This window comes from Heterocephalus glaber, unplaced genomic scaffold (assembly GCF_053883595.1).
Source record: "Heterocephalus glaber isolate CG9 unplaced genomic scaffold, H.glaber_assembly_v1.0 deba00001610, whole genome shotgun sequence".
NCBI lineage: Eukaryota > Metazoa > Chordata > Mammalia > Rodentia > Bathyergidae > Heterocephalus > Heterocephalus glaber.
The window spans coordinates 768,791-780,995 of NW_028258381.1; the positions used below are offsets into that span (position 1 = coordinate 768,791).

The 12,205-nt window shown below is 39.1% G+C and overlaps 1 protein-coding gene and 1 long non-coding RNA gene across 3 annotated transcripts in view; one reads left to right on the plus strand and one right to left on the minus strand.

Annotated features, from left to right (window-relative positions):
• The window catches only part of LOC147822573 (uncharacterized), a 116,944-nt gene that overhangs the window by 97,442 nt on the left and 7,297 nt on the right, over window positions 1–12,205 (plus strand). The gene's annotated exons all lie outside the window — the stretch shown is intronic.
• Traf3ip2 (TRAF3 interacting protein 2) overlaps window positions 1–12,205 on the minus strand; it is a 49,743-nt gene that overhangs the window by 17,184 nt on the left and 20,354 nt on the right. For both annotated transcript variants that reach the window (XM_021252026.2, XM_021252025.2), the window contains exons 3-4: window positions 5,399–5,591; window positions 1,546–1,724 (exon numbers count right to left, since the gene is read on the minus strand). In XM_021252026.2, the coding sequence (XP_021107685.1) occupies window positions 1,546–1,724; window positions 5,399–5,591 (372 nt within the window). The remainder of the gene's footprint in view (window positions 1–1,545; window positions 1,725–5,398; window positions 5,592–12,205) is intronic.

Genomic DNA, 12,205 nt, shown 5'->3' on the forward strand with positions numbered 1-12,205 from the left:
AGAGAAGAAAGAGGGCTGAAGAAAAAATATAAGTTTGGATATGTTAATCATGTATGCTTAGACCTCTGTTTTTTAAAACACATCTCTCAAACAGGAATGTGTATAATGGCCATATTAACTCATTTAAGCACCCAGACATATTGATGACACTCAATTTATTTTCTTCTCAATACTACTATTCACCCAAATTAACACTTCTATTCACCTAAACCTCCTGTGAAGGAAGTTTCCTTCCTTCCTATGAAGGGACGTTTATGTGACCCTTATAAGATTATGATAAGATAAATATCCCCTACAGACTGACATCAGGACTTTTCTATGCATAACAGAAAATCTCAAAATAAACTGCATAAGATTTAAGATGTTTAGAAAATAAAATTTTTGGGCCGGGGATTTAGCTCAGCGGTTCTGCCGCCTGCCTCGCAAGCACAAGGACCTGAGTTCGATCCCCGGTACCAAAAAAAAAAAAAAAGAAAAGAAAAGAAAATTTTTAAGTAAAAACAACAATGGATCATTTTCACCGAAATCTTTCAGATTTCTTTTTTGGCGGGGGGGGGGGGGCATCGAACTCGGGACCTTGCACTTTTGAGGCGGGCAGCGGGCGGAAACACTGAGCTAAATCCCCGGCCCTTCATAGAAATCGTTTAAGAGTTGTAAATAATGGAAGAGCACAGATCACCCAAAAAGAATTAGCAAATTCATGTCAAGTTGGCTCAGTTTCCCAGATTTGTTTGGTTTTGGTTTCGGTTTTATTTTGGTACTGGGGATGGAACTTGGGACCCTGTATTTCAAGGCAGGCAGCAGAACCACTGAGCTAAATTCCCAGCCCCTTTCCCAGATTTGGAAAGAGATTATTAGAATTATCTGAGCTTCTCTAGGAAGCAGAATGGGTAATAAATTCACAAATAGTGACTGTTTTCTTAAGATTTCTGGAACTAACTATCCTGACTGACCTTATTCTGAGAACATTTTGGTGATATTTCAACATTTCTGTTTCTGGCAGCAAAATATGGAAAAAGAATCATCACCTGACACTTAGTTGAATGTTTCTTTAAATAAAAGGCTTAGTTTGCATTTGGTTGTAAGGCAGTATGGAGAATGTGAGATTGTTATTTTTTTCCAAACAAGATTGCTCATTCCTACAGGAAATGACCTCGTTCTTGATAGCTGCTGCTAATTTATGGTGAGACACTAGGTTTCTGTCCAGTGCCACATGGACATCCAATCAATTTACCCAGGGACAAGTCCACTCAAAAGCATCATTTAGAAGAGGAAAAAGGCATTCGGGTTATTTGTTGTAGGAGTATGTGTTGAAGAAAATCTAGTGGTAAGCAGTTTGTGAGCATTACTGGTGGTGTCAGAATCACTAAAAACAGTCATACAAAATGCTCGTTACTTTTCAAGCAAAAGCAAGAAAGTAAATCTTCTTTTACTGTGTATGTGAGAAATATCTGAGGTTATGGATGAATGTTCAAGAGATTTTTTCAAAGTACAGAACCTGACAAGAAGAAGGAGGAGAAGGAGAAAACTGCTTTGTCAACTTACGCAATTCTTCTGGCAAATTGCTTATTTTCAGAGTTCCTCGGGCTAAAGGGTTACTAGGGGGTCTAGGCACAGCAACTAGGGACGGAGCCTGGGGAACCTGTGGTCTCAACTCTGCAGCATGTTCTGAGGACTCCTCAGGAGCTCCAGTGCCATTAGGTGACTGGTGATGCAGCTGGTCCCTGGAAAGGAAGACGTTTACAGTAAATTTTCATTTTTCTACAAACACACACCTTGGGGAGGACAGAATGTCTTAAAATCATGGGAAGATACCACTGAACAATCTCTTTCCTCTGCCTCCATTTCCTATCTGACAGAAGAAAGAGGGATGCTCCATGGAGTTTCTGTCAACAAGCAATTCAGCTGGCTGCCATATGTAAGTTCTTGAGTTAGGGGTGGAAGAAGGAAGCAGGATTTGATTTCTGTATTCAAGAAGTGTCTAATTGGAAAAATAAGTCTCATGCACAGGGCAGGCAAGGTCACCAACAAACAAAGTAGAATGATGAGTAACATAGGTTGATTTGTAGGCATCCAGATTAAAAAGATGTGACTTTTTAGCTCATGATAGATAATATTTAATCATGTATCAAAAAGAAAAAAAGGCTATGTAGGTTTAAAAGTATTTGTGTTGTTAATATATGAATGAAAATCTGATTTAGAAGAACCTTTAAAAGGAATTTCTATCACACTGAGACATGCTATCTTTGTTAGCGTTTTGTCAGTATCTTGTGTGAGATTTGGAAGAAGCAAATGAAAATCATATTTCTGACACTTCTTACATGGCAAGCAGTCATGAGGTGCTAAGTTTTCCTCCAAAGCATTCCAGTATCCCATAAACAGATTCCCAAACATCAAGGACAAGGCATGGGCATCCATCTTTTGCTGTTGTGGATCTGGCAGGTACAGAATAGATCCACCAGCTGCAGCGGCTTCAACAGTGTCCGCTTTCTGATCTCCCACCTTTCTGAGTGTGCCAGAGGAGGCAGCCCCTTTGGTAATCCTATTCTTTGGGCTTGTTCTAGGATCATTCCCTGAAGCTTAGTCTAGAGGTTGCTCCTCCAACTTCCAGTAATTCTGTAAGCACCCAATTCTCTATATTAAAACCCTTTCTGCCTAAAACAGCTAGAATTGTTCCTGCTTTCCGTAACTGAGTCCTAACTGGTAGGGAGACTAAAATTGTAAGTCTAATGTTTAATTTCATCCAAAACAAATCTGAACCAAATGTGGCCATATGTCAACATTTTAAAAATCTGGGTAGTGGGAACATAGATTGGATGCTTGTTGTTTGTTGTATGTTTGATACTGTTTCCATACAGAAAAAATATATATATATATTTTGTGGTACTGGGGATCAAACTCAGAACCTCAGGACCTTGCACTTGTGGAGCAGGCACGGCACCACTGATCTAAATCCTCGGCCCCATACTGAAATATTTTTAAGTGCTCTGATTACAAATCTATGTATGTGCCCAATTTTTGTAGATTATTGCTTATGTTTTTACTCAAGGATAATAAAAGATCCTTAAGGACCTATGTAACAGGATTTAAAATAATATCTCAATTATACTATATTTCTAAAATATGAATCTTTAAGGAGATTATTTTCCCTTATGTTTTTTTTAATATAGATAAAATAATTCCTATAAAATACACTTTCATCTAATAGAGATCCAGTTCCTTTTTCTTTTGGATTAAGCCCTTTTAGATCCAAAGTTGCTTAGTTGTTATAAAAGATGATTGCTCACTTATTAAAGAAACATGAAGGCTGATAAATTCAAAATCATCCATGTAAGAACTGTATCATGGAATTTAATGAAAGTAAACTTTCCGTATTAAAGTTCTCTTTCAAATTATCAATAAGAGCAGAATTAACTTCTTTACCTGAACTCATTTTTCATTATCTTAAAATGATAAAATAAATCAAGGAGATGACAGCAGGTTTAAATTGATACTACAAAAACAATTATTCTGCACTATCTTTGCAACTGTTTTGTCAATCTAAAGTTATTTCAAAATAAACTTTTTAAAATTACAGTTGCTTCTCCTATTCAGCACCAAACTTATTTCACAATTCATAAGGATGTTTAAATTTTATTTCTTTGTTTTCTTGGAATTTAAGATATTTCCTCCATAAAAGTGATTATCGTGCTGTAAAATCACATTTTCTTTAATTCTGTTATTGAGAATTTATATATTTTTGTTTTAGAAAAACAAAGGATCATCTGGAAAGAAAATATGAGGGCTTGTGGATTTTACAGTAAAGGGGAAAACAGGCATGTATCTTATTTACCATTGTTAAAATGGGCTTTTAAAAAAGCTAATTACTAATTTCTGTATTTCCGAAAACTCCACTTGAATAGCTTCTTTGCATCTCATTCTGTACTGTAAAAACAGAATAGATTTGCTTTCAGTGACCTGTGAAAGTTGTGCTTGAGCAAGACTAAACATTTTACCTACTTTCTTTCTAATTGTGTCATAAATTAGTGAGCTCCATCTATATTTTAGATCCATAAGTTAAGAGAAAAGAAAAACTTGAAGAAGAGTCAAAAGAGCAATAAGGAGGAGAGGATGGTATGGTTGGGTGTGGTGTGAGTGTTTCCCGGGGGCTTATGTGCTGGGGGCCTGTCCTCAGTGTGGCAATGTTGGGAGGTCCTGTGCTCCCATGCAACCTCTGAGGAGGGGCCTATGGAAAAAAATTAGGTCAGGAGGGTACTGCCTTTGGAAGGAATTGAGGTAGTTCTCCTGGGACCCTGGTTAATTCTCACAAAGAGAGTTGTATAAAAGTGTTAGCTGAAAAAGCTGGATGTAATTCCTATAATCACAGCTACTCAAGAGGCTGAGACAGAAGGATTGTGAGTTCAAGGCCAGCCTGGACAATTTAGTGAGACCCTGTCTTACACTAAAAATGAACAAGCCTGGTGTCTACTTGGTCCTTTTCTGGCTTTCTAAATGGCCATTTGTCTCTCCCTCTTGCTCATACTTCTACTACAGTGCCATTAACATGAACATAGGGAGCTGTGCAGCTTGGAATTTCAACCTCCAAAACTGTGAACTAAATAAATATCTTTCCTTTATGAAGTACCCAGCTTCAGATATTTTATGATAGCAATGGAAGGCACTAATACAAAGGGTTAAGACAATTGAAGTCAGGAAAAACCAGGATTGTTTTTCTGAAAGAATCATAGGATTCAATAATAGTATTCAACATGTGTGAATGTTTTTATTAGAAGATGAAATAACAGGTTATTTTAAATTCCTATTGGGAAGTAATTAAATTTAAAAATTTTAAGTAAGAAATAATAGTTTTTTAAAAATAAATTTTATTTTATTTTATCCCATTCCCTCTTCAAGCCCCATGTACAGAAGCATTGTTTCCATTTTTTCCTTCTATTTTCACTTTTTTTCTTGTCCCTTCCTTTCCCCTTCCCTCCTCCCTTGTTCCCCTTCCCATTTGAACACTTTTGTCCCAAGGAATAATAGTCTTAACTGGGAAGAAACTAAGATATAAAGAACTTGCTAAAAGTGGAAATCAGTCATAGTAAAAATAAAAATCAATTTTGTGGACTAAATATTCAGATGATCTGAAGGTAAAAGGAGATGTGATTATAGAACATCTTCAGAGCTTTTCCTTGAAGAGAATTTTGACTAGTCACTAGTGCCTTTACATGAGGGTAAAGAGATGCTTGTCACCAGTTTCCGTTTCCTTCTGACCTGAAAAGTTACAGTGGGTGTTCCACTGTGTGACTGTCACTAACCTGGGTGGCAAACCTACAGAGAATTTTGATACATCTTGCTTTCACTGGCACAATTCTTGCTCATATTAGAAATGTGTGAAGGTTGGCCCTGTCATACTTACTGGTACCTCAGAAGCCCTGGAAAGGAACAGTCTCTCCCTGCAGGCCTCTCTTCTGGGTTCTGTGGGCCGAGATAATTTAGCATGCCCTTCTGGACTGGGTGCAGGCCTCTCACAGTTGCTCCAGGGAGGGGCTGCCCAGGCAGAGTGGGCCGGATCACTTGCTGGTAAGCTACTCGAGGGTAATCATGGCCATCTGTAGGTGAAGACAAGAACAGGGAAGATTGACAAGTTTCTTTGTGTGAAAGGAGAGGTAAACTCACTGAAAATTTTTGTCTGATACCAATGGAAGAGTCCAGATATCAGTTACCAACTTGGTGATATTGCCATATTTTTTTTTTTTTTTGGTACCGGGGATCAAACTCAGGTCCTTGCGCTTGCGCAGCAGGCAGCGAAACCACTGAGCTAAATCCCCAGCCCATATTTGCCATATTTCTATACTACTACCTACTCAATAGTTTTCATAAAATTGATTCAATTGTTTTCTAAATAAAAACATCCATGAAGTCATGGTTTTGGTATTCTAATTAAACTTTTAAAAAACTACACAGACTTCTATTTTAATAAGATACTTAGGATAAGCCAAGCATGAAGAACCTCTCTCAGACTGCCATTCCTACCATAATTTCCCAAATATCTAGAGCTCAAGACTAGGAGAAATTTCCCTAAGATAGATATGAAATAGCTATTTTTGCCTTTCTTCAGGGTGAGCGGGGGGCGCGCACACACATACACACAGAGCCATTCCTTCCTATGAAGAAATAAATGCATGAAAACTTGGCTCATTCTTCTTGGAAACAGCCAACTAGGTGGCGATACCCTTTGACTTCCATAGTCTCTCTTGCTAAAGCCTATGTGCACTTGGTGATTGGCAGTTGAAGAGAGCAGGGATTCAAGCAAAGGCAGGGCTGGCTGGGACTTACAGGAATGTGTAGCCTGTGAGAAAGGTGGGCCCAGACAGCCCCAGGAGCACCAGGGTGAAGAAAGGCAGCTTTGGCTGACCAGGTGAGAGAGCTGAATAAAGGTACAGAGCAGGAACACAGGGAACCTAGGAAGCATGAGAGAGGAGTGCTCTGGGGAACTGCCCAGGCCCAAAGGGGAGAAAGCAGTGGGAGCTCTGAGAAGCACAAGGGGGCTGGAGACACCCAGGTGGGGAGCTCTGTGCAATGAATTAGGAGGACCTTCTGGTGAGCCAAGCACTGTGGTGACAGGTATGAAACAGTGATCCAAGAGGGGTGACTAGTTAGGACAAGAAAGACCCTTGTTTAAATAAATAAATAAATAATATATATATAGAGAGAGAGAGAGAGAGAATATATATATAATATATTATTATATATTATGTATTATATAAAATGTATAATTTTTATGCATACAGTTTTTCTGATTATAAAAGTAATAATCACATTTGCCTGGCATGTAGGTAGGATACATGTGGGAAGCACAATGAAATAAAACTGGCAAGTAAGCAAGAAATAGTGGGTCAGGTAAGTTGGAACCAGAATAGAGGGTAAGAATTAGTTTGGTAAACAGCCAGGAGCTATCAGTGTGTGTGCCAGTGTGTGTGCCCTCTAGTGTGTCCGCCTCCAGCTTCCCACTGTCTGGACCCAAGGAAACTTGTTTAGGTGACCTTGGCAATATGACCAAGTCAGTCTCTCATCCTGGTCAGATTTGCTGTAGTCAGTGTATTGTCTTCTTTGTCCCTGACATCAGCTGGGTTCTTCCTGTCATACTTCCTCTGGCAAAGATGACCATGCCCCTCTAACCCAGGTTGTCTTCTGGCTCTGACCCATAACCCTTGCCCTGCTATTGTGTAGGCCTGGTCATAACAAGTAGAAGGGGTTAAAAAAAGGGGAGGAGGAGAAAGGAATGTGTCTAGGCCTATCCCAGTGGCCGGCTGCTAAAGGAGACGGACTTAGAGGGGAGCCCCAAGAATGAGGAAACAGGACCATGGAGAACTATATGGTCCTGGTCAAGATACACTACATAGGCTTTGTTTCTCCCCCCTTCTTAGGGCAGGCAGGTTACTATGAGGGGTGGGGATGGGATCTAGATTGCCAGTTGGAGTTCAGAGCAAAGAGCAGATCACAGCCACTCCTTCAGCTGGAAAGAACAAAATATGACACTGCCATCAGGTCATGAGGGAAAGGTCACCCCTGCTTTTGCATTAGCCTTACATGAGTGGGCCATTTAGAAACCCAGCTGTAAATCTAACCCTCCAGAGAACTGTTGTACTTAAGATCCACCCTGCATGAGCAGGTTTCCTGCCCTCCTTAATATTTTCTCCTCCTAGCTGTCACTAGCTCAGCAACCCCCAGTTTCATCTTGAACATCCAAGCTGGTCCCAATCTCTGGATTTACCACCTTCTCTACCCACAGTGCTTTTGCCCTAGATTTTCACAGATCAACTTCTTGTCATTTAGGGTTCAGCTCACCTGTTCCAAGAGGTCCACCCTTTCACCAAGTTACTTTCTTCCCTCCCCTATTTCATTTTACTCATCACTCTTGTTTTTGTTTATTTGTTTGTTTGTTTGTTTTTTGAGACAAGTTCTCACTATGTAGTTCAGGCTGGCCTGGAATTCACAGTGATTCTCCTGACTTCACCTCCTGAGTGCTGGGATTACAGGCATGATTCACCACGCCAGCTTCTTCCCTCTTTACTCTTATCAGGGGTTTGTATAAGCAGGACTTGCTGTGTCACTAAGCATAGTACCACCATACAGGCATGGCTCAGTAAATGAATGAAGCCTGGACATGTAGATGACCTACATGTGGAAGAGAAACCATTTCAGACTGCACAGACTGATTACTAGGTCTTGGGTCTCCTAGGTTGTCTACTTTTTGTCTGCTGTACTTCTTTTTTAATCAATGCCTCCCTCCAAAAGTAAGGAGAAAGAGAAGGTCCAAAAGGAGAAATTGCCCGTGGCCTTGAAAGCTTTTCCAAGGGAGGAGCTGAAAGTAACTCAAGTGAAGTTTTTAATGTTTGGAGCCATTTTTGCTTTCCATATCCATTAATGAGGGGCTAATAACGTTTTATTTGCTTAAAAGGACTACCAAGCAATAATCATAGGGTTTGTTTCTTTTCCAGAAAGCAGATGTTAGTGCTATTAACCAAAAGCCTTTGAATCAAGGTCATATGATTTCTAACAGACTATTTCCCGCACAACATGTTTTTGTCTCATAGCAACAAACCATATCATCAAAATCACTAAGGCATGTGGGCTAAGTGTTTGATTAGCTGTAACTTTCATTTCTGAAATGGCCACCTGTAGTAAAATAAAAAACTTATACCAGTTTATGAGAGCAGATAAAAATAATGCACCTCATTGATTTTTTGTTTTTGTTTTTGTACTGGGGATCGAACTCGGGACCTTGTGCTTGCAAGGCAGGCGTTGGAACCACTGAGCTAAATCCCTGGCCCTGCACCTCATTGATTTTTAAAATTAGGGCGCTCACAATATAATATATGCTGTCCTTTCATTGTTTAAAACAAAGAAATATTAAATATCAGAGGCTCAACCAAAATAAGACCCCTCCTTTTTTGCTATACTGGTGGTGAAACCCAAGACCTCACACACACTAGGCAAGGGCTCTACGACTGAGCTACAATCCCATCCCTTTTTATTTTGCTTTGAGACAGGATCTCAATAAGTTGCTCAGGCTAGTCGTGAATTTGTGATCCTCCTGCCTAAGTCTCCTAAGTATCAAGTAGCTGGAATTACAAGCATGCACGACCACAGCAGCAAGCTTTCCCTTTTGTAAATGGAACTGGACTGGTTTTGTCTGGAAATTTGGCTGGTTGTGTGCAAAAGTTGCTAAGTAAAAAATATACTTACTATGCAATAACTATCTTTTTATTTTAACCATTGTGTTCCATTATCATGGCCAAGGCTTGCTAGTTTATTTGGGTACTATACAGAGTGATGGTTAACATTTATTGATTGTTGCTATATGCCAAAAACTGTTCTAGGTTCCTTATTCAGGATTATAAATCCTTTTCTGTTTTCCTAAAAATGTGGTTGAACTCAGAATAGAATCCAAATTCCTTGCATCCTCTGTCCTCTAGCATGTCACTCTCTCGCTGCTCCCCCTCCTCCAGCCTCGTGGCCTTGCTCTTGGTACCTTAACACCATCAATTTCCTTGCTCCTTTGACCCTCTCATCCTGTAGGTTCAGCTCAGTTTTCTCTTCAAAGAGTCATTCTTTGTCAAGCCTATTTTTTGTTTTATTTTTTCAGACAGAGTCTTTTTTTGAAGTTCAGGCTAGCCTTGAACTCACAATGTGGCCTAGCCTGGCGCCAGCTCACAGGGATCTTATTGCCTCAGCCTCCCAAGTGCTGGGATTAAAGGCACGTGACACCACGCCTGTCTAGCCTGTCTATTGTCTGTTCCAATACATGATTTTTTACTTTATAGCATATATAATTGTCATTTCATCTGTCAATTTCTACTTCTTTTCTGTCACCCCAGTAGACTGAATTCCACAAAAACAAGAACTATGTTGTATTTACCACTGTGTGTGCTGTGGCTAGAAATGATCTGGCAAATATTTGTTGAATAAATTGATAAATGAAAGGACAGGCTATGCTTCCAAATTCCATTTTCCTCCATTCTTTCTTCCTTACAGACAATTAAAGGTGGCTGTTCTGAAGTTTGATTCACAGACTTTATTCACGATTACAGTTCACTTCTTTCCCCAGGAAGTAGAGAACAGATTTCTTTCTATTCATTCAACAAATATTTATAGAATCTCTATGGTTAGGCACTTGGTGAACAAAGATAAATAGAATAAAGTTTCAAGTAGCTCAAAATAAATGGGAAGAGAATGAGCGAGAAATCTGTGTATCTGTGGGTGTCTGTTTTTAAACACAAACCCACATAGTTGGCGTGTGAGAAGGGTTAGGCATATAAGTCGGCAGCCACCTATGTGAGAATCACTGCTCAAAAATAGCTTCCCACAGACTTGTCTGCAGTGCCTAAAATTCCATCAAGAGGGCCTACTCTGTAGGAGATGGAAGGTGGGTGACGTGACAAAGATGATTTGTTAGCATGGTGACTCCTCAGTTCTGAGGTGATGTAAATCATACAACAAAAACAAAAATCTTGCAAAGTCCTAAATGGGATCCCAGGACTGTATGTTACTTGTCAATCCTATGATCCTTCTTGGCCTGAGTACACAGGGTCCTTCGTGTTACTGGGCTTTTACCACTTGGAATTTGTAAATCAAATCCTAAATGAGGTTTTCCATTTATCAATGCAAACATTCAACATTTTTCTTCCTTATTAAGAATGGTATTAAAAGAGTTTATGAGAGAGGAAATAAAATCTGATTTTTCTAGTTGTCAAAAAACATCAAGATAAAATGCAATCAGGTTAGCCAGGAAACAAAATGGCCAACATAAACTATTACAGGAAGTCCCACAGCTGTAAGCAGCTGGGGCTCCTGCAAGGCAACTCCTTTCTTTATTATTTCTTCTATCTGGTTTATTTTTTCCTTATTTTAATTGTGCATGCATTCTAGCATGCAAATAATCACATTTTTGGTCCTTAGGAGCTGTGGTCCCATAGCTTTATTTTATCATGTCCCTGGTAGAGAAAGTAAGAATTTTATAATAAAATTAAGGCTTGTTAATTCCTTCTTTTTTCCCCAATACATTTGCATTATGGGTTTTATTGCATTGCATGGCCATGAACTCTACTCTGGTGACCTTCTGTAGAAGGATTTTGAGGCAGCAGAGGCCAACTTCTCCTGGGGGTGGGATGAGGAGAAAACAAACTATTCCATTTCTCATTTTCATCTTCTTTGAAAACTTTTTTTTTAAAACATGAAAGAAGTGGCCAGTAACCATTTTTGCTTTAACTTGTAAAAAGCTAAGCTATGATATTTCATGGTGATCATTATTTATTTACATGTTTGTTCTAAAGCTAAGTAGAACCATGTAGCCATGGTTTCCAACTACACAAGCATCCCTCAGGTGAACAGCTCTTTTGAAGTGGTTTTGTTGGCAATTAAGTGCAGTTATAGCCCTGACATGAAACTAAGCATTTGTACACCTGCCCTGAATGCTTAAAATTGGTGCCAGTAAGAGGAATCTGGAAGTAGAGGTGCACTCTAAAGGAATGGGCTTCAGGATCCATTTAAAAATAATATAAATAAGAGCTGCTAGTATTGAGGGCTTACTAGCAGCCAGCCACTATCCCAGCCTTTAATATATTATCTCATTTAATCCTCATAGCAACCTTCCCAGGAGTCATTGCTGCTAGGTCCTCATTAACATTCTGAGACTGCAGAGCCCTACAATAAGCCATAAATATCATGCAACCTGACCTTTTCCCTGTGGTTAGATGCTATGGGGAGCCAGGGCCAAGGTACATGCAGGATCAACTAGGACAAGCTTGCTTTTTATGTGCTCTTACTTCCCCTAAGTTTTCTTTTTTATTTATTTCTTTTTTATTTTCTTTGTATTTACTTATTTTTTAATGGAAAGAAAAATTTTAACAAAGATATATAAAGTTAGAAGGAGAATAACCTTGTCCTTTTCAATCCTTGCTCTCCTCCCCCCATCACTTTTAACAGAGCAATCCTGGACATTTAAATATATCAACATTGCATTCTTTTTAAATCTTTTTTTATGTCAGAATATATTTTATTCTTTGCAACAGGAGCCTAGTAGATCGTTGTATAAATAAGTCATATATTACAGGTGCTCCTTGATTTATGATGGGGCCATATCCCAAAAACCCCATTGTACATTGAAAATATCAAGTTAAAAATGCATTTAACGCACCTAACCTACAAAACACAATAGCCT